Raw genomic sequence first — 24,787 nt, 5'->3', positions numbered from 1 at the left:
TAGCTATCTCAGCATTTCGGTCATTGATAGGATGACTGAGATAGTTATTGATCGGACGACTGAGATAGTTGTTGATCGGACGATTGAGATAGTTGTTGATCGGACGGCTAAAATAATGTTTCGTACTAAGTGGTTTTTCGTATTGGATCAAAATTATAAATTCTGGATGCACCTGAATGGAATTAGGTTTATACACCTTTTTTATTTTTTACAGCTTGCTCATCAACATTGGGCATGGAGAGCAAGGAGAGCTGATTAATTAACTCATAATATTCCTGAATCCTGTGTAATGCAGGGAAGAAAAAAAATAAATTTCCTTGTATTGTTTCTCTATGAACTAATGGGTTCCGTATATGCAGCATCAGGATTCCAGAATAGCCGTAGCAGACTGCTGACCCAATCGCTACCCTTCGTAGTTCATCGTCTTCATTCTTCAATCTTCACAGGTTTTACGCGTTCTGCAAGGGGCTTTACAGGAAATACGAGTAAAGATTCTGATTCTGCGTTTCTTTAATTCCTCTCGAGAAAAAATTGTTTCTTGAACTGCGAAATCACTGGTTCAAACGACAAGGTTTTGTCATCTCCCTTAAAAATTTGATTTTTTTCTCTATTATTATTCAACAATTTTCAACATCGTGTTTTTCCTCCGATAAGACGTGTGTTAGTTCAGTTCTGGTTTATCCTCTTCCCTGCTACGCACAAGGGCAGCATGTTGTCGTTCGACCTGTTAGAGGACCTCTCAAGGTAAGTCCAGAGCAGAATGTGGAGAAGGCCAGCTTCCTTCCTTTCCTCTAGGTTATTTTCCTCCAAGTCTGAAGAAATTCCCATTCTGTATTCCTTCCTCCAACCATCTGTTTTTGCCCCGAAATGGAGTCCACTGTCATCTTCCCCCCCACCCTCGAAAAACTCAGACAGCCCCAAAACCTTGGACGCGAGATCTGCACTTGAAGTTGAAATCCATCTTCAAGACTCTCTCTCGGCTAACGATACTGATGAAGCTTGGAAGTCATTCAAATCCCTTACTAACAATGCCTTTTACCCTTCAAAGCATCTCTCCAACTCTCTAATAGCTCATCTCTCCTCTCTTAAAGAACTTCACAATCTCAAGAGAGCTTTTGCTTCTACGATCTTTCTCCTTGAGAAAAAGCCAGAGACCGTTTCATCTGAAACGATTGAGTCTCTACTGAGAGCCTTTAACTCTGCTAACACACCTGCCCCTGCATTTGCTGTAATAAAATCCATGTTCAAAAATAGATTTTTCATAAACTTTAGCGTCTGGGGTCCGATTCTAATTGAACTCAGTAGGAAAAATGGCAGCTTTACTGGGTATTTACGAGTTTTTCAAGAGAACTGTAAGATTGCATTACATGAGAAGCTGGATTGTATGAGACCTGATTTGGATGCTTGTAATGCAGCTTTGGAAGGGTGTTGTTGTGATTTGAAATCTGTTAATGATGCTGAGAAGGTTATTGAAATCATGTCAAATTTAGGTGTTCGACCAGACCCCACCAGCTTTGGACATCTTGCTTATTTGTATGCTTTAAAGGGTTGTGAAGACAAAATTTATGAATTGGAGAAATTGATGGTTGACTTTGCCTTTGAAATCAGCCCAGAAGTATCTCCAAAAAGGGTGTTTTACGGTAATTTAATACAGGGGTATGTTGAATCTCGTAGACTGGATTGTGTTTCCATGGTTATCCTACAAGCATTGCGTGAACAAACTGGTGAACATTCATTTTTGGATGAAGATACTTATGCTGCAGCTGTGAAGGGCTTCCTTAATGATGGTAAAATGAATGAGTTGGCTAAGTTGATCAGTAAAGCTCAAGAACTTGAGGCATCTGAGATTTCAGAATCTTCAGCAGGCATTGAGAGGTCAGTTGGGTTTGGGATAGTTAATGCATGTGTTAACCTTGGGTTTCTTGATAAGGCACATAACATTGTTGATGAGATGAATGCTGTTGGTGTGTCCATTGGCATTGGAGTGTATGCCTCAATTCTGAGGGCTTACTGTAAAGAGCGCCGAACTGCTGAAGCTTCACAATTGGTAACTGATATAAATTCTTTAGGTCTTAAATTGGATTCTTCTAGTTATGATGCTTTAATAGATGCCTCTATGTCTAGTCAAGATTTCCAGTCTGCTTTTTCTCTGTTTAGAGATATGAGAGAAGCAAGAATTCCTGATCTTAAGATGAGTTACTTAACCATAATGACTGGCTTAACAGAAAATCATAGACCTGAGTTAATGGCAGCATTTTTAGATGAAGTTTTTGATGATCCAAGAATTGAAATTGCAACCCATGACTGGAATTCTATCATCCATGCATTCTGCAAGCTTGGACGATTGGAAGATGCCAGAAGGACATTCAGAAGGATGGGTTTTTTGAGATTCCAGCCAAATGAGCAAACTTATTTGTCCCTAATTAATGGTTATGTGACAGTTGGAGCTTATTTTAATGTTTTGATGTTGTGGACAGAGGTCAGGAAGAAGATTTCTATGGATGGGGAGCCCACAATTAGGTTTGATCATAACTTGGTCGATGCCTTCCTGTATGCATTTGTAAAAGGTGGTTTCTTTGATGCAGCAATGCAACTAGTGGAAAAATCACAAGAGAAGAGGGTTTTTGTGGATAAGTGGAGGTATAAGCAAGCATTCATGGAGACACACAAGAAGCTCAAAGTACAAAAACTGAGAAGAAAGAACTTCAGGAAGATGGAAGCTCTTATTGCTTTCAAGAATTGGGCTGGTTTGAATGCTTAAAGACCATATATATGTGCTTCCATACTTATTTTGCATTATAATTCACCAATGGATTTAAGAGAATTGGCTGTGCAGTCAGCAGAAATATGCAGATGTGTGTAACTACAGCCAGTGGTTTCATTTTGTCCTATGAAAACCATAGTATGCTGAAAGCTGATGGGAAGATGTGGACAAACGAATCAATGTAAATAACTATGTAACAGTTCAACTTCTGTTTAACATAAACATGGAAATTTAAGGTTGTTTTTTAGAAGAGTTTGGTGATTGCTGATGTCCTTCTCATATTTTTTCATAGCTCTCTGGGGCTTTGAGGAAAGGCAGCGCTTTGACACAACAGAACTTAGTTGATCTCTCTGAGTTGCACTCATCAAATGCTGCCAACCAAATATTACTGACCAAAGACTTATCACTCTAGTACTAAAGAATGGTGGTCCAGTTTTTCTGAGCTACCAAAGGGATTGCAGAAGGTAGAAAACAATTCTAGGAACCCTAGAATCAGCTGAAACTTGTGTTGCTTCTTAAGCTAGTTGGTTATGACATTTGAGTGAAGAAATTTACCTAAAACTTCTTCTATTCACATCGGTACAGAAGCTGCAAACAAGAATTCCATGATTGGTATCTACTGTGGGACCATGGATTGGACAAAATAGGAGGAGAAGACCACCCAAACTTAATTCTGCTGGTAGATCTTATCGAAAATTTCTCCTATTTGAAACAGGGAGTCAAAGAAGGTTTTTGAGCTAATGCCCCATTTGACAGCAAAGATATCATTCAGTTCTGGAGGTATAGTTTGTGGAAGATTGACATAAGCAGAATGTGATATCTTTACACATTGGTTTAAAGATTATCCTCAGGGATGGAAAGAGGGTCTGCTACATGATTGGGAGGTGTCGAATATATTTTCTTCATCCATGGAATTGATTGAGAAAGGGAATTGTTTTTTCCCAACATTGGTTTCCTCAAGTTTCTTTTTCTTTTTCTTTTTGATTTCCTCAACATTGGCATTGAAACTGGCTTTTCTATCTCCATTCTTCCTTGAGCATCTCATTCTACAAAACTATCTCTATTGTACAATACTTGAAACTCAGACCTGATTGAAACTGTTTTTTCTATCTCCATTTCTCCGTCGAGCATCTCATTCACAAAACCATCTCTAATGTGTGCAATAAAAACGAGGGAAAGGTGATATTTTCTCTATCGGAATCGGAGAAGAAAAAGGGGAGAAGGTACCATGGCCACGTCGAAGCTGATAGAATTGCAGAATTCATTAATTTATCATTGAATCAAAAGAACGATTTATACACAAGAAACTACCAAAAATAAGAAAGTGAGATCAGCAAAGTATAATGAAATCGGGAAAATTACAATAATCAAAGAATCCCAATAATCGAGCCTATGAAACTAAAGTTTTGGAAGAAAAAAAAGAATTACCATCAAACAACAACTAATTGTAAACACCCCACAACACTAGAATTTCCAATGTTCTCTAGGTAAAACAATGAAATTTTACAATGTCTTTGGATAAGATTACAAGTGATAAAAAATTGTGTAATCTTTTACCCTTGCATTAAATTTTGTTTTAGGCTAATCACTAGGTTGTAGGAGATCTCTTCTCCTTCATAGAAGGATAATTGGCATAATTTTGAACCACATGGCCATTAGGATTAGCAGGACATGGGTCATGTAGAGTTGTGGTTCGTATTTCTGATTGCAAGGAGGGTGTGTTGTTTATTAGCATGGTTGTGCATGGGGGTGGGTATGGGTCAAGTTTAACAAAATTCGAACACAAATAAAAAAAAAACCCGAATCATCATACCCGACTCTGATCCGATCCGATCACCATCCTTGTAACCCCGTCCCTGTAAACCCAACCTATCTCAACCCCGTTTTATATCTCTAACTCATATATGTGGGTCGGTTTCGGGTTGCGTTTGGAAAAACCTGTTCCCGACCCAAAACCTAATGGGTTTTTTTCTGCCCCCGTCTCGTAAAGTTAGAAACTCAAAGCTGCTTTTTTCGGGTTGGGTCAAGTGAGGTCCTCGTAGTACCCGATCTGATGCTCACCCCAAGTTGTTATACTTTTGAGTCTCGTGTCTTCTTAGCAAAAGGCGCTTGATTTTCTTCTCTCTCTTCCCCTTTTCTCTCTTCTATAATGTATATCACTAGGTAGAAAAAGCTAGCACTTCTTGCTTCGTCTTCCCCCGACAAGGGGAAGACAGGGCGGTGCTGGACTGTACTCTTGCGTTTTTTTTGAGTTGTCCAGTACTAACTGAGACGCGCTTAGAGTTGTTGGCTGACCTGTTGGACTTCTCTTCGGAGGGAGTACCATGCTCAGACCCTAACGTCAAAGTTGAATCCGCCAGGCAGCGGATCTAAACATGAGGGATGACGGGCGGCGGCCAATACTGACTATGGTGGATTTCTACTAATCTTACCTGAACTTGTTTTGCCTTCTTAGTTCTTTCTTCATATATCAATGGGAGTTTTAGTATATTACCTAAAATTTTAAAAATAATAATAAAAAAAAACAGTTTTTGAATATTAATACCTAACTTTCACATACATGTACAGTAAAAGGCGACACATACTTTCGACCGCTTATACGGTGCCATATCATCACACCACATCAGTACACGAAGAGTCTTATACTATGTTACCTGACACATCATTGGGCAGCCATGTCACCAGTAGGATGCCATATTATCAAAAAAATATTTTTAAAATATTATTTTTTAAAATATATTTCAAAGATTTTTTAAATTAAATATTTAAATAATTTTTAAAAATATATTTACTAATTTTTATTTTTTAAAATATTTTAAATATTTCCCATTTTTCAAAAAATTAAAACGTATTAAAAATATTTTTTTAAAATAATATTTATTTTCTTAAAAAATATTTTTTTATGATTTAAATAAAAGTTTAAAAATACATTATTATTTTAAAATATATTTAAATTTAAGGTAATAAAAAGTATACCTATAAATTATATTTTTAAACTCTAAAATGATTTTTAAATTAAAAATATTTTAAATCTATAATAAAAGGTATTAAAGAGGTAAGAATAATTTTTTTAATTAATTAATACCAATTTTATGTTTTGTTATTATAAAAAAGAAGGTAGAATATTTGTACCAACAAATAATAATTTTAAAACTAAATTATTTTTATATTGTATTAAATTAAATAATATCTTAAATTAAATAATTATATTGTATTAAGTAAAATAAAGAATTAATTATATTAAAAATTATTTTTAAAATAATTATTAATAAATATTTATTTTTTAATAAATATTTATTTTTTATTATATTAAAGTGAAGGTAATGAAATGAAATGTGTAAGATGTTTTAAAACCAAAAAATAATATTTTTAATTTTTAATTACTAAATAACCTAAATCAATAATGAAAAGAAAATGGGAGAAAAAAAGGCAAACTAACGTGGAGGGCTTACATGGCATTCAATCAAGTAGCAGATGATGTGTCATCCTACATGGAGAAAGACAAGACTTCCTAGTGATGTGGCAGATGACATGGTGTAAGACTTTTCAAGTGTTGATGTGCCATGATGACATGGCAAACGTAAACGGTCAAAGCTTATGTGCACACATGTGCAATTGACCAGTAAAAGATAGGTATTTGTACAATTAAGGTCAAAAGTTGGTTATTTGTGTCATTATTTAAAAAAAAAAGGGGTAATACACTAAAATTCCCTATATCAATTCAGTCGAGTAGAATATTGATTGATGCAATTATCTTTAAATCAATAAATAAGAAGAATATTGAATTATAGGGAGTTAAAGTTTCTGATGCATTGGGAAATGGGTAGGAGGTACCACTGGAAGGGCCAAAGTTTCATCCTCTCACGTGGAAGCGATCTAACATTGGTGAACAAATCTAGTGACTTATTGAAAGACGACTACCTTGTGCCACCGAACTGGAGGCAAGATGAGAACAAGGGGCTGGTGAGAAACCAAGATGGACATTGGATATAGCCAGTGGCCAATGCCCGACGACCACCTACTGGACATCTACCACCACCTAGAGCAAATGAATCTCAACACTCAAGTGGACTTAGTGCAAGCCAGAACAAAACTTTTTTGTGGATTTTTACTCTTTGTTGTCAGTGGTAAGACCATGGGAGAAGGCACAAAGAGCAATTTATTGGAGATTTAATAAAGTAAAGGTATAAAGACATGTGGGGCAGTTTGTTTCATAACCCATTACAATATGGTATGATATATGAAGAAAATGTGTCCAAAAAGAGAAAACTGATTCATTGAACTACAATTACAATTTACTACTTGTTGAAGTAGTTTGAGTGGTATTCTATGTTATTATGAGAGTGAGTGACATTAACTATAATTAGTATTTAGTTTAAGTGTTTTTTTATGTATTAGGACATTTATACCCCACCTATATAAATAAGAAAGAGAGGAGAATGAGCTCATTCACGTGCTTTCTCTTAACCCCTAAACTGTCTCTCCTGAACTTGTGTTCTTGCTTTCTCCTTCTCTTAATATCTTCTCTTCTTCCTTCTTTCTTCTTCTTCTCAAACAAAGTAATCTATGGATTAAACCATAAAATTCTACATGGTATCAAAGTTAGAATTCTAGGGTTAAAAATAAAGATGATCGAAAGTATAGTGAAAAAGGAAACTTAATTAAGTCTTTAAGCAATAAAGGGTTCAACTAGTTTTGAAGAGGAGGAAAAGGCTAAAGTCAATTCAGCAAGTTCTCTCCTTAATCAGATGAGTTTCACCTTATAATTCACATTATGAGGGATTCAATTCAAGTTTTTGATAGTCACAAAGTTGTTTTTACTCAAGCCGAATTATCCCCCTCAAAATTTGTTTTTTGTTCATATTCAATGGTTGAAATCACCTTTTTGTCATGCACATGAGTAATTACTTGTCTTGGTCTCAATGTGTGAAACATTTTTTTTATTACTAGAGACCTTGTTGAGCATATAACTTAGCCACCTATACATGTGAATCAACCCTCTTACCATAAGTGGTTGAGGGAAGACACATTAGTTATTAACTAGTTGATTAATAGTCTGGGGTAATATGTGGTGTACCTAGAGACAGCTAAAGCAATCTGAGACACATGTTTTGAATTCTATTATACCCCTGACAATCTACAAAAGATTTATGACATTTTTTTAGGAGATGTGCAACACAAAGTGTGAAGACAATCTTCATGAGTATTTTGCTAGATTCAAAGGGCTACTTCAGGTGTGGAAGGTTACACAACCATATGCACGAGATGTTGCTACACAGGAAAAATAGAGGGAAGACCTGGTGTCAACTATATGTCTTGCTAATCTACCACCCTAATTGGATTTTGCCAAGTCACATGTACTTAGCTCTGCTGCAAAACCTTCTTTTAATGATGTATGTGCAACCATGCTACAAATTCCAGTTAAGGAGTCCAACAGTCAACCAGAACAAGTGGAGAACTTAGCTATGTTTTACTAAGAGAGAGAGAACAATGGTTTTGGTAGAGGTAAAGGAAGAGGTTGAAAGACACCTAACAAAGGAAGAGATAGAAAGACACCCGATAGAGGAAGAGGTAGAGGTGGGAATGCTCCTACCTCTAACACTGGTGGTCAGTAAAGGAAGTGTATGATGACTGCTCCCCAAAGCAACACAACGACCACAATTGCTACTATTGGTACGTATTCCTTTCTTTCATGCTCTAGTAATTCACATTGGATCATTGATTCTGGAGCTTCTGAGCACCTCACAGGTAAAATTAAAAATTTATCCACTATGACATCATGCACTTTAGACCGCTTTGTCGCCATTGAAGATGGATCACAAACTAGAATTTAGGTTATTGGTAAATCCACCATTTCACCATCGTTTTCACTTTCTAATGTTTTGTTTGTCCCTCAATTCCCATTGAGTCTTATGTTGGCGAGTCAATTAACCAAAAGACTAATTTGTTATGTTACCTTTTTTCCATCTCATTGTATGTTTCATGACATCAAAACGAAACGGGTGATTGGTTGCAACCATGAGAGAGGGGGCTTTTACCTTATAGACCCTACGACATTGACAATATTAAAAGTAACCACAACAGAAGAGGCTTACAAATGGCATAAAAGGTTTGACCATCCCTCATTAGAAAATTTTAAAAGTTTAGTTCCTTCTCTTCATTTTGTTTCACTGTTGTCATGTGAATTTTGTGAGCCTGGAAAACTCCATAGATCGGTTTTTCAACCCAAGCAAAAGAATATTATTTTCAGTCCTTTTACTTTTGTTCATTCAGATGTGTGAGGACCTGTTAATGTCCCAAATATATTTCAATCTAAGTATTTTTTATATTCGTGGATAATTACTTGAGAGTTACATGGTTATATTTGATGAAGGATAGGGTTGCGAATATTTCCTCCTTTTGCGCTATGGTGAAAAATCAGTTTAAAACCAATGTCAAAATCTTTCTGTCTGATAACGCTAAAGAGAATTTTTCCTCCAACTTTCAAAAATTTTGCAAGGAAAAAATGTTCATTCATCAATCGTCTTGTGTTTATACACCTCAATAAAATGGTGTATCCAAAAGAAAACATCGACATCTTGTAGAAGTTAGCCGAACTACTATGTTGTCTATAAATGTTCCCCAATTTTATTGGCCTTATGCAGTCTTCACTGTTTGTTTTTTTATTCATCGTATACTTTTTAGTCCACTTTTCACTCATTGGGTGAGCCTACATCGAAAATCAGTTAGCTTGTGCGTATCCTTATATTGATATAAATATTATAAATTACTCAATTAAATGTTTTTTTTTTTTTTTTTTGTCTTACAAGTTCAATTTGATGATATTTTGTGTTATAGGAGATATTTGATGTTGATATGAATAATATGGCAATACAAACTATGGCATTCTAGATTGGGTTCTGCATTTTGACAACTCCGAACTGCTACAAACGCCTAGTATAGAGAGCATAGTGGTTATCCCACGACATTGTCCACTCTTTATAGAAGAGTTTCCTTTGAGGATTGGTAGTAGTTGTGCATGAACATTGTAACATTTTTGGATTTTATATATATATATATATATTATTTATTTCTAATTTTAATGATTTTATTCCTTAGATAAGGGAAAATTAATTTTAACAAAAAAATAAAAAAAATATAAATATCCCCATGACAACGAAATTCACATTTTGTTAGCATAATTTGAACTTCGGAAAGGTCCCTCTACGAATTGATCGATAAAATTCACTGACATCTAGTGGACACTACCAACTAATTAGAGAAATTTGCTAGGAGAGTCTCAAAATCCCAACCATCAAAAACTAAAAAAATCTAAAAGAATTAAAGAGTTTTTCATCCTTTTACGACAAAATAAAAAATTAAATATAATAAATTATTAAAAGGATTAAATTGTAACTATAATTAACGTTTCAGTTTTTTCCTGGAAGGGTCGGGTGGGGTACCGGGTACGTGCCTGGTAACCCGCTTCGATTCAATTTCACGCCTAACTTTCTTGACCGATTAGATGCAAGATTCTCTACATCGAGTCAGTACTCAATGCCGCGTCCAAACCTTAGCAAAGGGAAACACGTGGGGAAAGAGAATTTGAATACTAGCTATTTGGATTTTACCACTCGTTGACGCTGGATCTAACATTTATTTTCTGATTAAAATGATTTCGATTTATAAACGAAATATTTTACTCTTAATCGAAGTCGTCTTCCCCACTGCTCCACATGACGATCGGGGTCAGTATCTTTTCGTGGAATTTCAAAGTTCATTTCTCTTGAATCATTATCCTGGTGATGTATTTTGATATTTTGTCTTGGGAATCTTACTGCCGTGTTCCTGCTTTCATCATTCCCACGCGGCGTGGCCCCCAACTCTGTTATTCAATTCATTGATGAGTTTATATATACCCTTCTCTTGGGCAAGGCTTCCTACCTTGGTCTCCTTCTCCTTCCATGGCTGTCTCCGTGAAGAACGCGGTTCCTCCGCTGGGAGAATCCGTCCATGGAAAATTCCGGTCTCAGAGTACGCTTGTCAAGTTGAATTTCGGAGGTCGATCGTGTGATCTAAAGCTCGAGGGGTCCAAGACAAGGAGATCCTTGACAGCGGTAAGAGCCTCACCGAAGACGGATGAAACTCTAGTCTCCACCATCAGAGAGTTGGAGAGAGAGATACACGAAGCTGGGGCTGCAACAAGAGGCAAAGAACCAGGAAGAAACTTGGCTGACTCGTGGCGAGAGATCAACGGTCGAGATGATTGGGTCAGCATGCTCGACCCAATGGACCCACTTTTACGTAGGGAGCTGATACGGTACGGGGAGATGGCCCAAGGGTGCTACGACGCCTTCGACTTCGATCCCTTCTCCAAGTACTGTGGTAGCTGCAAGTACCACCGTCGCAATTTCTTTGAGGGTCTCGGCATGGGTGAGTCGGGGTACGAGGTGACTCGGTATCTCTACGCCACCTCCAACATCAACCTCCCAAATTTCTTTAGGAAGTCCGCGCGAGCGAATGTGTGGAGCGAGAATGCCAATTGGATGGGCTACGTCGCCGTCTCCTCCGATGAAACGTCGAAACGTATAGGCCGGCGGGACATTACGGTGGCGTGGCGTGGCACAGTGACGCGCTTGGAATGGGTGGCTGACCTGATGGACTTCTTGGTGCCAGCCTCTTCGGAGGGCATACCTTGCCCAGATCCTACCGTCAAAGTAGAGGCCGGGTTCATCAATCTGTACACTGATAAGGTGGAGGGATGCAGATTTTGCAAGTACTCGGCAAGGGAGCAGATCTTGACTGAAGTGAGAAGGTTAGTGCATCAGTACAAAGATGAGGAAATAAGCATCACCTTCACTGGCCACAGCTTGGGGAGTGCATTAGCCGTATTGAGTGCCTACGACATTGCTGAAATGGGTCTAAACGTGACGGAAGACGGGCGGCCAATACCCATTTGCGTCTTCTCCTTCTCCGGCCCCAGGGTAGGGAATGGCCGGTTCAAGGAAAGGATAGAAGGGCTGGGAGTAAAGGTGCTGAGGGTGGTGAATGTTCATGATACAGTACCAAAGGTGCCAGGGATATTTGTAAATGAGACTACGCCTACGGTTGTCAGGAAGTTCGGAGAGTGGCTGCCATGGAGTTACTCCCATGTGGGAGTGGAGCTCGCACTGGATCACAAGAACTCCCCCTTCTTGAAGGATACAAATGATCCATCTTGTTTCCACAATTTAGAAGCTCATTTACATTTGCTCGACGGGTAAGTTGATCTTTTCTTCTCCAAAACTCTTTACTGTTATGCAGGATTTTACATGGGTTTGAAATCTTTTGCTCATTTATGATTTCTTGAATCTCGTCTGCACAAACTTAGGCTTGTAAAGTGATCAAACTGATTGAAAGTTGAGATAATCTATGGCCTAGTGGTGCAACTCGCAGCATCACCTCATTAATGAAATTTATCAAATACCTGGTAGGCTTCAGACTATGACCTCAAACTATCATCCCACGATTAGGATTACAAACCAATCTCTGCCTTCCACTCTTTGTCCATTCAAACTGAGTAACATCTCTCATAAAAAAAATGGAAGAAAAGCCAAACTATTTGCATGTTGATAGAACAAATACACCCTTAGAGTGGATTATATTATAATATGTGGAAGTTGTCTGGAAACAGTTGTCCTCTGCAGTCTGCATCATCTGAAATTGTTTAAAGTTGTAAGTCTCCTTCCAAAGACCTCTCAAATCCATACTTTTCTCTGACTTGGATAGATAGATTTACAAGAAAATTATAGTTTATTAATGGGGGACATCCACTCACTGTCTTCAAGCACTAAGTATCAGAGATAGAGACTCTTAAACAATTAAAGAAAGGCTCCTGTACCATCAAATTAGGTGCAGCGAACTTCAGTACATGATTTCTTTATTCTAAACATTTGGAATGGAAAACAGGTACCATGGGAAGGGCCGAAGGTTCTTTCTCTCGAGTGGGAGAGACCCAGCATTGGTGAACAAAGCCAGCAACTTCCTGAAAGATCACCACCTTGTGCCACCGTACTGGAGGCAGGATGAGAACAAGGGGATGGTCAGGAGCGACGACGGGCGGTGGGTACAGCCGGAGCGGTCGAGGCTCGATGACCACCCGCCGGACATCCACCACCACCTGGAGCACATCACTCTTAAGTCCGCCAAGTCCAAGCGAAAATAAAATTAATGTTAATGTATACATGTATCGAATTGAAATATTCTTTACAACATGGACCTAATACGACTTGTGAGCATATTAATATTGACCAATATTACATTAAATTATATTTTTGGTTAGTTAATTAAATAATTAGTTAATTAATTAGGCGGTCACATAATTAGCAGTTATTCAAATAATTAATTTATTATTACTAATTAATTCGTATTTATTTAATTAAGTAGCTTGTTATTCCATTAAATCAGTTAATTAATTACATAATTAGAAACTATTCAATTAGTTATATAATTATCTAAGATCATCTCTCAGATATCAATTACACCCACGCGCAGGATCATCGACGGAGCTCCTCTATCAAGCACGGCAGCTTTCCTTAAAAACTCGCGGAAGATAGTAAAATCTTCGATAGCGATATATTTTCCATTTAAGCAGATCGGAATCGAGACCCTCTTTACCATTCATTCCAAAATAAACGAGAAGCATGCTCGCTGGGATTCCTCCAAACGATCCTCTGCAACTCTATAAATTTCCTTCAGAGTAGCATTCCTCCTCATATCCAATCCACGAACCCAGCAGAGCTACGGAGCAGAAGAAATGGCAAGATCGGGTGTGCTCGTTGCTCTTCTTTTTCTCAGCATGGTCATCGCCGCAAGTGAGTGCTAATCTTTTCATTGTTTCATCGTACTTCATTACTCACTTTGAAGCTTCTCAAATGTTTGATTAGTCTCTATCTTACCAACTGTTTAATTCTTCTTCTTTTGTGCACCAGACTGTGCTGCAGAATGCTGCAAGAGGTACGAGGGGCAGCCATGCGATCCAGCAAGCGAGAGCGATAACAAGAGATGTAACGACTTCTGCCGCACTGGATGTCCCTACGGCGGAGCTTGCACCGGTTACGATCCTCCAAATCCCAAACAGCTCTGCGAGTGCGGCGGTCGTAAGTGTTCCTCTCACTTTCTTCTACTTTTCCTCTGTCAAACTTCCCAGATTTCTCTTCGTCTGATTATACTCTGTTGCTCTTTCTTCTTTTGTAGCATTCAGTGGCCCGGGAGTCTGCCCAGACAGTTCTGGGAATTAGAGTAAGCTTCACTCTTTAATGGAGTTGCAGAGATAATTTTCTCAAGGAATAAGACTTCAACATGTACTAGCCATGGGATGCAATTAATAAAATAGTTCGTCTTTGGTTTTTTTATTTATTTCTTTTATCATATGGCGACTTCACGGATAGTCACATATGCTTACACTCCAATGACAATTAAGAGAGTAATTGAGTAAACAACTAATTAAATGTAAAACTATATAAAACACAAACTAAGGAACAATGATGGTCGCTGAAAATTTTCTCAGTGCTCTATTTGTATTACTCGATATCATAATGCTCTCAAGGTATTTGTATCCACTAATCCATGTGAAACTATTTCTTAACACTCCCCTTCACATGTAGGCCCGCTCTCTTTTGTGGCTCTACAAGTGGATAATTTAGGTGGAAGCCCACATACTGAATGGTTTACTTTTATATCATTTTAAATTGGGTTGAATGCCTTATCCCAACTAATAAATGCAATATCTTTATACTCACTAATGTATGTGAGACTATCCTTTTAGGACTCCCCTCACGTGGTTGATAATTTGGGTAGAGGCCTTCACGTGGTGGCACGCAGAGGCCCACATATGAGAACCTTACTCTGATACCATGTTAAATTTGTAAAATGGATTAGCCACTTAAGGAACCTTTTTTTTTTCCAACTACTAATTCAAGATCCTTGTATCCAATAATCTATGTGGGACTATTTCTTAACATTTTCCATTCCATGTTGGACTAAAACAAGAGTCCTAATTACACTCAACAACAAACTTTTGCTCCTCATTAATGTTAAGTAACCGTAAAATTCCAAAGTTGTCTTCCATTGCTACTCCACAACTCTATAAAGTCCGCTCAGAGCAGCGAAGGTACAGAGCAGAAGAAATGGCAAGATCCAGAGTCCTCATTCTGCTTCTTTTCCTTAGCATCGTCATCGCTGCAAGTGAGTTCTAATCTTTTCATTGTTTCATCGTTTTTAAATACTCTTTTGCAGCTTCTAAATATTTCTCCTGTGTGCACCAGACTGCGCCGCAAAATGTTGCGAGAGGTATAAGTGGAAGTCTTGTGACCCAGCAAGTGAGGGCGATCACAAGAGATGTGACACCTTCTGCCGGAGTGGTTGTCCCTACGGCGGAGCTTGCACCGGTTACGATGGTCCACCACCGAAGCAACTCTGCGAGTGCGGGGGTCGTAAGTTCCCCTCACACTTTCACCTTCTTTTCTGTTGTCACTCTCCCTGACTTCTATTCTTTTGATCATCATGATCCGCTCTTGATTTTTCTTCTTTGGCAGCATTTTCTGGACCGGGAGTGTGCCCAAACAGTGAAAATTTGAGCAAGCTTCACGCATGAGTGGAGTTGCAGAGTTCACCATGTACTAGCCATGGAAGTTCTCCGACTATATGATGTAATGCCATCAATAAAAAGTTTTTTTTTCTAGAAATCTTAGTTCATCTGTTAGTCCCCCATTTTTTTTTTAAAAAAAAAATAATTTTACTTATTGTCTTGTGACCAACAAGGATTGTTATATATTTTTCTACTCAAAGTCTCAACGAAGGAACTCTAAAGGGCAAAAACTGCCAAGGAATACCAACTAAGCCAGGAGTAAACGCGTTGAAAAGGTCGCTTGGTGCACAAGACCAGGGAAGTCAAACTGTTAGTCCGTTATCGAAAGAAAAATAGTACTCTATGCATCAGCCTCTATATTTCTTTTTAAAAAGGAGGGAGATCTCCCATTTTATCTACCAACACCATTACATGGAGTAAAACATTAGAAGAAGTGTCAATTCTATCTTTCTATTGTCCGAGTAATATTCCATCAGAAAGCATTCTTATTTAGAGCTGCGACTAATCTGCTCCAGTCGGTGGTGGTAGATTTCCGGCAGATGCTCGTCGAACATCGGTCGCTTCGGCTGTATCCAGAGTCCGTCGTGTTTCAACACCAGCCCCTTGTTCTCCTCCTGCCTCCACCGTGGGGGCACATGGCTGTCATCTTTCAGGAAGTCGCTGGCTTTGTTCACCAATCCTGGGTCTCTCCCACTTGAGAGGCAGAAACTTTGGCCCTTGCCATGGTACCTGTTTCCCAAAACCAAGTTCATGCTTCAGAAGCTTAACATGATTGAAAGAGAATCGCATCAATTAACTGAACAGCAGTCACAGTATTGGTGGAGAAGAAAAGACTTACCCATCAAGCAAGTGTAAGTGAGCTTCCAGATTATGGAAACAAGATAGATCCAGTGTGCTTTTCAAGAAGGGCGAATTCTTGTGATCCAGAGGAAGCTCCACTCCCACATGAGAGTAACTCCAATATGGCAGCCACTGCCCCAGCTTCCTGAGGATCTCAGGCACAAACTTATTGACTAATACCCCTGGCACCTTTGGCACTAGGTCATGAACATTCACCACCCTCAACACCTTCACCCCCAGCCCCTCTACCCGTTCCTTGAACCGGCGGTTGCCTACCCTCGGCGCAGAGAAGGAGAAGACGCAAATCGGAATCGGCCGTCCGTCCGTAGTCACGTTCAGGCCCATCTCAGCTACGTCAAAGGCACTCAACAAGGCTAATGCACCCCCCAAGCTGTGGCCGGTGATGGTGATGCTTATTTCCTCATCTTTGTAGCGATCCACCAACGTCGCCACTTCAGTCAAGATCCGCTCCCTTGCCGAGTATTTGCAAAAACTGCCGCCCTGAACCTTATCACAGTACAGATTGATGAAGCCAGATTCAACTTTGGCATCAGGATCAGGGCACGGTATACCCTCTGAGGAGGCTGGCACCAGAAAGTCCGTCAGGTTAGCTACCCACTCCAACTGTGTCGCAGTGCCTCGCCAAGCGATCATGATGTCGCGGCGACCGATACGTTTCGACGTCTCATTGGTGGAGACGGCCACGTAGCCCATCCAATTCGCGTTGGCGTTCCAATCATCGACACCCAGGGGATTCGTGAAGAAGTTGGGAAGCTGGAGGTTGATGGTGGCGTAGAGATACCGAGTCACTTCGTACCCCGACTCACCCATTCCAAGGAACTTCAAGAAGTTGCAGCGATCGTACTTGCAGCTTCCACAGTTCTTTGAGTAAGATTCATTGTCGAAGGCATCATAGCAAGCCTGAGCCATCTCCCCATACCGGATGAGCTCTGTACGTAAAAGTGGGTCCATCGGATCCAGCAAGCCGGCCCAGTCATTTCGACCGTTGATCACTCGCCAGGAGTCGGATAAACTTCCTTGGGGTCGAACGTTTCCTGTTGCAGCTTCAACTCCAGCCATGGCGTTGGAGAGTTTCAAAAGAAGCAAAGTGGGAGAGAAAAAGTGTGGAATGAAGTATGAAGTCATCCATGAAATGAATTTGTATTTATAGTATCAATATCGATATGAATTTTAACTATGAATATTCTTCTCTATTAATTCTTCAATGGAAACGCGTCAAGATGACCTGAAAGAGTCATCCGTCCCCTCAATGTTTCTCAATGTTGAGACTTTTCTACGAAGAAGACAAGAAAAAATATTTCCTCCACAAACTTGGTATTATTACGACTGAGAAATTTACCTCGGCTACGTCTCCAAAATTGTCCATAGGATGTCTGTTTGTTTTTTATCGAAGGATCTTAACCATCGAATCATGTGGTTGCACCCTTCTACGAGCTTCCTGGAGTGACGGGGAAAGTCGTGGACGTCAATCACAGAAATGGAAATTTAAGACATCTTCTCTCACGGACATAATTCAACCAACACGCCAAGTGTAAAACTAGTGATTGAGTGCCTGGATTGACCGGTTAAAATGGTCTTCATTTAAAATACGTGGAAAAGTCATAGGTAACTTTGATTTCTCAATCTTATCTGCGTTTCGAAAATTTAAGTTTTTATAGAATATAATAATGAAGAATATTATTACCGTAATTATCATTGATAAGGTGTAAACTATTTATAGAGTTACACAAAGACTGTAGGTGATTAAAACTCTACAATTTGAATATGTATCTAGTTCAATTACTAGTTATCGTTATCTCTATCATGTCCCCCACAAGATGGAGCTACGATAGAAGAGTCTAATCTTGATCTTCAAAAAGAGAAAATGCCTTCTCGGAAGTGGTTTGGAGAGAACAACAGTTAACTAGAGTAGCGGTGGAGAAGAGCAAATGGTCGGGAAGAACAGCGGCACTGGAGGCGTCTGGGCCGGACGGGAATTACATCGTTTGGAGGAAGAGTAGCGGCATTGAAGGCGGCTGGGGTGGACATAATCGCATCATCTGGCGGAAGAGCAACGACACTGGAGGTGGCTGGGGCAGATAAAATTACATCGTCCAGAGGAAGAGTAGCTAGGTTGGATGGAATTGCATCGCCCGGTGGAAGATCAGCGGCTGGGGCAGACGGAATCTCATCATCCGGATAGGATGAAGACGCTCTGCAGTGAGAAATTTTTTTATTTTTTACTCTACAAAAGAAAATCACATGTGCGAAACTCACACGAGTGAACTTCACATGTGAGTTCGCACGCTGTGCGGGACAGGGAGTCAAGGGGGAGAGGGAAGGAGGGGAGGAAGAACGGTGTGCAGTCGACCGTGTGGCCGAAGGGGCGAATGGCGGTGATGGCACCGTCGAGACTAAACTGTGACGACAGGAGACCGTAGGAAGGGCGAGGGGGGGGTAAGGGTGGCGACATTGGGCTGTAGCTATAGAGGCTGCTTCCAATAAGGATTTTTAATGACGGCAGATAAGCTTTGATATCATGTAAAGTTGGGTCCAAGTCTTATCCCAAAATGACTAGTCACATAGAAAACCTCTTCTGCCAACTAATAAACTCAAGATATTTGATCTCACTAATCCATGTGTGACTATTCCTTAACACTCCCCCTCACATGTAGGCACATGGATAATTTGGGTGGAAGGTCCACATACGAGCACTTGTTGTGATACAATGTAGAATATAATAATGAAAAATAATATTGCGATAATTATCATTGATAAGGTGTAAACTATTTATAGATTTACATAGAGAATGTGGGTGATTAGAACTCTACAATTTGAGTTTGTCTCTAATTCAATCATTAACTATCTTTATCTCTATCATTATCTTTATATCTATCACTATTTTTATCTTTATCTCTATCAGTTTACACATTTTAAAAAGACACTTAAAAGTAAGAATCCAAAAAAGACTCTTTATAGTTTAAGTTTTAGGTATATAATTATAATTTTATAGTTTAATTCATCTATAAATTGAGCTTCGGGGAGAGGGTTAGGACATAAGTCCATAACCTCATTCTTCCTCCTGTTTTAATTATTCCCTTGATAATTTATATTAGTTGAAAAATACAATTATAAATTTGATTTTTAAGTTATTTCATGATAACAAATTTAGCCTAAAAATCTAATCTTTAACACATGACTAAAACAACTTATCGTTAATTTCGTTTTAAAAAGGAAGGAGATCTCCCATTTTAGTTACCAACACCACTAAATGATTAAAAAAGAGACTTTTAGGGTTTTACCCAATTTTTTAAACATAATTAGACAAATGACAAACTTTTCATCTTATTTAGAAAAATACCTAAATTTGACCGGTCAACTGCATATGTGTACAGTGAAAAGTGACACGTAAGCTTTTACTGATTATGTATCACCATGTCATCGTAACACATCAACACTCATTGAGTCGAGTGACACGTCATTTGACACTTCATCGCACATGTAGGATGCCATGTCATTAAATTCTTTGATACACTCTCTTGCCATGCCATCACGCGCCACATAAGCCTTTAAGTGTATCGATAAATTTGATTTTTAAGCTTTAAAATAATTTTTAAAATTTTTAAATATTTTAAATTGATAATAAAAGGTACTCCGTGGATGATGGCGTGGTTTGTCATGTTATATATTAAACTAAAGGTTTTTGTGTCATTTAATGACATGACATCTTACATTGGTGATGACATTTCTAGAAATTGATGCGTCATTGGACTCACAGGAATATGTGTCATGCATTCATGGTGACACATGATTGGTCAAATCTTACAGTAACTTTTGACCAAACACATATGCATTTGTCGTCAAAGTCAGGAATTTTTCAAAATAAGTTCAAAATTTCGTGTAATTATGTTTAAAAAGTTGGGTACAAACCTAAACGTCCCTTTAAAAAATTACAAGAAAACCCAACAGCATATAGAGAGAGAGAGAGAGAGAGAGAGATTCGAAAAAAAGAATGTGTTAATTCTATCTTTCTATTGTCCGAGTAATATTCCATAACAAAAAAAATCTTATTTAATGTACAGGAGAGTTGCGACTAATCTGCTCCAGGCGGTGGTGGTAGATTTCCGGCAGGTGCTCGTCGAACATCGGTCGCTCCAGCTGTATCCAGCGTCCGTCGTGTTTCATCACCAGCCCCTTGTTCTCCTCCTGCCTCCACCGTGGTGGCACATGGTTTTCATCTTTCAGGAAGTCGCTGGCTTTGTTCACCAATGCTGGGTCTCTCCCACTTGAGAGGAAGAAACATTGGCCCTTGCCATGGTACCTGTTCCCAATACCAAGTTCATGCTTCAGAAGCTTAACATGATTTAAAGAGAATCGCATCAATTAACAAAACATCAGACACAATATTTGTGGAGAAGAAAAGACTTACCCATCAAGCAAGTGTAAGTGAGCTTCCAGATTATGGAAACAAGATAGATCCAGTGTGCTCTTCAAGAAGGGTGAATTCTTGTGATCCAGAGGAAGCTCCACTCCCACATGGGAGTAACTCCAATACGGCAGCCACTGTCCCAACTTCCTGAGGATCTCAGGCACAGACTTATTGAGTAATAACCCTGGCACCTTTGGCACTAGGTCATGAACATTCACCACCCTCAACACCTTCACCCCCAGCCCCTCTACCCGTTCCTTGAACCGGCTGTTGCCTACCCTCGGCGCAGAGAAGGAGAAGACGCAAATCGGAATCGGCCGTCCATCCGTAGTCACGTTCAGGCCCATCTCAGCTACGTCGAAGGCACTCAACAAGGCTAATGCACCCCCCAAGCTGTGGCCGGTGAAGGTGATGCTTATTTCCTCATCTTTGTAGCGATCCACCAACGTCGCCACTTCAGTCAAGATCCGCTCCCTTGCCGAGTAAGTGCATAAACTGCCGCCCTGAACCTTATCACAGTACAGATTGATGAAGCCGGATTCAACTTTGACATCAGGATTAGGGCACGGTATACCCTCCGAGGAGGCTGGCACCAGAAAGTCCGTCAGGTTAGCCAGCCACTCCAACTGTGTCGCAGTGCCTCGCCAAGCGACCGTGATGTCACGGCGACCGATACGTTTCGACGTCTCATCGGTGGAGACGGCCACATAGCCCATCCAATTGGCGTTGGCGTTCCAATCATCGGCACCCAGGGGCTTGGTGAAGAAGTTGGGGAGCTGGAGGTTGATGGTGGCGTAGAGATACCGAGTCACCTCGTACCCCGACTCACCCATGCCGAGGCACTTAAAGAAGTTGCTGCGATCGTACTTGCAGCTTCCACAGTACTTAGAGTAGGATTCATTGTCGAAGGCATCGTAGCAAGCCTGAGCCATCTCCCCATACCGGATGAGCTCCGTACGTAAAAGTGGGTCCATCGGATCCAGCGAGCCGGCCCAGTCATTTCGACCGTTGATCACTCGCCAGGAGTCGGATAAACTACCTTGGGGTCGATCGTTTCCTGTTGCAGCTTCAACTCCAGCCATGGCGTTGGAGAGTTTCAAAAGAAGCCAAGTGGGAGAGTTTCAAAAGAAGCAAAGTGGGAGAGTTTTAAAAGAAGCAGAGTGGGAGAGAAAAAGAGCGGAATGAAGTCATCCATGAAATGAATATGTATTTATAGTATCAGTAGTGGAATGAGTTTTAAGTAAGAATATTCTTCTCTCTTAATTCTTCCATGGAAACGCGTCAGGATGACCTGAACGAGTCATCAGTCCCCTCCTCGCCTTCGTATTTGGAAAAGTAGTACTAGATATTTCTAGTTCAAATAGGGAAAGAAGAGAGAGAGTTGGACTAAATATTTCTTTGTTCAAATAGGGAGTCAGATTTAGTCATTATTACGACTGAGAAATTTACCTCGGCGACGTCTCCAAGATTGTGGAGAAACGATCCTGGAATAGGGTCAATGTCCATAGGATGTCTGTTTTTTTTTTATCGATGGATCTTAACCATCGAATCGGGTGGTTGCACCCTTCTACGAGCTTTCTGGAGTGACGGGGAAAGTCGTGGAGGTCAATCACAGTAATGGCTACCATAGCCGCCAAAGACCGAGCAAGATCCAACTTAGGAATTTAAGACGTCTTCTCTCACGGACATAATTCAACCAACACGCCAAGTATAAAAGTAGCGACGACATAATTCAACCAACACGCGAAGTATAAAAGTAGCTACCGAGAGGCTGGATTAAAATGGTCTTCATTTAAAATACGTGGAAAAATCTTATCGCGGGTTAATCCCCCAAATAGATTTTTCAAGTTCATGTCCAACATGAAGATCATGTCAGTCATGTACATGAAGATCATCTTCGCACTTGGTGTTAGTGTTGACGACTTCATATGCACTGGAAAACAGTTTCTAGTGTTAGTACCCCAACATGAGAAAAACATAAAAAACAAGAGAATCTCTAAACCTTTACAGTGCACTTAATTACAACATAATCCTTAAACCCGAAATTAGGTAAAATAACCATTATTAATATATTTATTAATTGAATTAGATATTTTATTGTACATTAATATAGTAATTATATGAGCCAATGAAATACGTATATGGTTAATTATAAATAATAAATAAATAACGTTATAAATAAAAAAACGAAAGTAGTACGTTAGGTTATTAATTTATTAATAATATATGATATACTTTAACCTAAAAATGAATAATTTAAGAGAAAAAATTGATCTAATCATAACTTTAACACACTATATATTTGTACATAATATATTTTATGTATTATTCATTAATAATATATTATCACAAAATTTAAAACCATTGGTTTAATTAACTATAGCAATCGGATAATTATGCCAAAATAATTTATCAAATATTTATTTTAACAATATTTTAATTATGACTATTAAATCACTATTTTAATATAGTAATTGTAAAATAAAAATAATTATTTTATAAATAAAAATTATAAATTAATGATTTTTATGAAGATAGTTTAATTTTTCCTAACTTAGGAAAAATTAAACATCTTTGTCTTCCTCAGCAGTGAGCCAGCGGGCAACAGCGATGGCGACGGGGACGAGCTAGGCAAAGGCGACGGCGGCGGGAAATGCTGATAGAGGCGGCGCTCCGACGGTACGCCGAGAGGGAGAAGAGAGGGAGGCCGAGAAGCTCTGCAATAGATGCTCGACCTCCCGTGCTCTGCGGGAACGAGGGAGGGCTGCGGGAATGAGAGAGGGAGCAGAGAATGAGAGAGGGCCATGGGAATGGAGACGAGAGAGGGTTGCGGAGACGAGAGAGGGCTGCAGGAATGGAGACGAGAGAGGGAGCAGAGAATGAGAGAGGGCTGCGGGAATGGAGACGAGAGAGGGTTGCGGAGACGAGAGAGGGTTGCGGGAATGGAGACGAGAGAGGGAGCAAAGAATGAGAGAGGGCTGCGGGAATGCAATGGCAGAGAGGTGTGCGGCAGAGAGAGCCCAGAGAGACAGCCCCGCGCGAGAGTCTTGGGACATGAATTCCTGAGTCATGTATGTTCATGTACATGACATGAATTTCGGCGCCCCCTAACGACACCAGGACATAAACTGCGTAATGCGCATGAAGATCATGTCCTGAGTCATGTGTACTAACCCCCCCCATAGGTAACTTTGATTTCTCAATCTTCTTTGCCTCTGGAAAATTGATTCCTCAATCTTTCCACCATGTTCATCTTTCAACATATGCAATTTTACGATTTTGGCGTTGCCGACGGAAGTCACAGGTAACTTTGATTTCCTTCAACATTATTCTTTGACCCATTATGCGAATTGCAAAATTTCTTCAACTTTGTTGTTTAAAATTTCACATCTTTCCTTCAACTTTTGTGTTTGCAATTTCTTCCAGTAATGTCACGAAATCGACCGGTATCAACCTTAGCCATTATATCTAGACCCACTATGATTTCTCTTCTCTTTCTAATTCCTCTCCTTTTGATTTCTCTCTTTGAAGAGGGTTTGTTCCAATAGATTAAACAAACAAAATTGAAAGAGAAGCACAATTTTTATCATAGGCTTGATTGCGACTAGGCTAAGGGGAGTCCTATCATAATTTGAAAATTACCCTTTCTAATTTTTCAATTTAATCGGAAATAACAACCCCAAATTTGGTTTGACCCGACAAGTAGAGTGAATCATGCCATGCGTCAGCTTCACGTTGTGAACTCCCATGACTTCGTTCTTTATGCATGCTAGTAGTCATCGTTAACCGTTGATCTCCAACTTACTTGTAAGCCTATCTCCGTCGTTGTCCCTGCATGATACGAGCCCATCGCTAGTCTTGCACTCACCGTATCATGAAGTTGGGGAGGTCTACATCTGATCACATCATAAGCGTTCTTGCCTTCTTTTGAGTTATTGTGTTGTTAATTCGTTATTATCAAGTAAGCTTTCTAACTTCTTTTATTCCTCCTTTTCAATATTTGTTATCTCTGATATGTTCTACTGAATTTCCCTTTATTAATTGTCTTATTTTGTTTACCAATGAGCTAGTACGTGTCTTGTGGTTTATTCCGCAGCAACCTCGCTGATTATAAGATGATTTGTTGTATCTTGGGGACAAAATAGGT

General features: G+C 39.5%; 4 protein-coding genes across 4 annotated transcripts; 2 read left to right on the top strand and 2 right to left on the bottom strand.

Annotated features, from left to right (window-relative positions):
- The first annotated feature begins 409 nt into the window (after positions 1-409).
- LOC137934633 (pentatricopeptide repeat-containing protein At1g69290) lies at positions 410-3,827 on the top strand. The gene is made up of 2 exons (XM_068779082.1): positions 410-3,175; positions 3,208-3,827. Exon 1 carries the CDS (start codon positions 761-763, stop codon positions 2,759-2,761), a length of 2,001 nt encoding a protein of 666 aa, XP_068635183.1. The 5' UTR covers positions 410-760; the 3' UTR covers positions 2,762-3,175; positions 3,208-3,827.
- Positions 3,828-10,686: 6,859 nt separating this feature from the next.
- Positions 10,687-12,989, top strand: LOC137935006 (phospholipase A1-Igamma1, chloroplastic-like). Its single transcript, XM_068779629.1, has 2 exons — positions 10,687-12,002; positions 12,692-12,989. The coding sequence occupies exons 1-2, from the start codon at positions 10,708-10,710 to the stop codon at positions 12,945-12,947; spliced, it is 1,551 nt and encodes a 516-aa protein (XP_068635730.1). The 5' UTR covers positions 10,687-10,707; the 3' UTR covers positions 12,948-12,989.
- Positions 12,990-15,856: 2,867 nt separating this feature from the next.
- On the bottom strand, positions 15,857-17,309 carry LOC137935445 (phospholipase A1-Igamma1, chloroplastic-like). The gene is made up of 2 exons (XM_068780097.1): positions 16,210-17,309; positions 15,857-16,100 (listed from the first exon to the last, which is right to left on the bottom strand). The coding sequence occupies exons 1-2, from the start codon at positions 17,289-17,291 to the stop codon at positions 15,857-15,859; spliced, it is 1,326 nt and encodes a 441-aa protein (XP_068636198.1). The 5' UTR covers positions 17,292-17,309.
- Positions 17,310-20,282: 2,973 nt separating this feature from the next.
- LOC137935444 (phospholipase A1-Igamma1, chloroplastic-like) lies at positions 20,283-21,722 on the bottom strand. The gene is made up of 2 exons (XM_068780096.1): positions 20,641-21,722; positions 20,283-20,532 (listed from the first exon to the last, which is right to left on the bottom strand). Exons 1-2 carry the CDS (start codon positions 21,720-21,722, stop codon positions 20,283-20,285), a joined length of 1,332 nt encoding a protein of 443 aa, XP_068636197.1.
- Positions 21,723-24,787: the final 3,065 nt, after the last annotated feature.

The sequence above is a fragment of the Aristolochia californica genome, unplaced genomic scaffold, assembly GCF_029961685.1.
Source record: "Aristolochia californica isolate CCGP_79_NKW_82.1479 unplaced genomic scaffold, dmAriCali1.0.hap1 SCAF_6, whole genome shotgun sequence".
Lineage (NCBI taxonomy): Eukaryota > Viridiplantae > Streptophyta > Magnoliopsida > Piperales > Aristolochiaceae > Aristolochia > Aristolochia californica.
This window is presented reverse-complemented; position numbering and strand designations above follow the sequence as displayed.

Coding starts and splice junctions, on each gene's coding strand:
- LOC137935006 (XM_068779629.1), top strand. CDS start 10,708: ATGGCTGTCTCCGTGAAGAACGCGGTTCCTCCGCTGGGAGAATCCGTC. Junction 12,003..12,691: donor CATTTACATTTGCTCGACGG/GTAAGTTGATCT, acceptor AATGGAAAACAG/GTACCATGGGAAGGGCCGAA.
- LOC137935444 (XM_068780096.1), bottom strand. CDS start 21,722: ATGGCTGGAGTTGAAGCTGCAACAGGAAACGATCGACCCCAAGGTAGT. Junction 20,533..20,640: donor CACTTACACTTGCTTGATGG/GTAAGTCTTTTC, acceptor TATTGGGAACAG/GTACCATGGCAAGGGCCAAT.
- LOC137935445 (XM_068780097.1), bottom strand. CDS start 17,291: ATGGCTGGAGTTGAAGCTGCAACAGGAAACGTTCGACCCCAAGGAAGT. Junction 16,101..16,209: donor CACTTACACTTGCTTGATGG/GTAAGTCTTTTC, acceptor TTTGGGAAACAG/GTACCATGGCAAGGGCCAAA.
- LOC137934633 (XM_068779082.1), top strand. CDS start 761: ATGTGGAGAAGGCCAGCTTCCTTCCTTTCCTCTAGGTTATTTTCCTCC.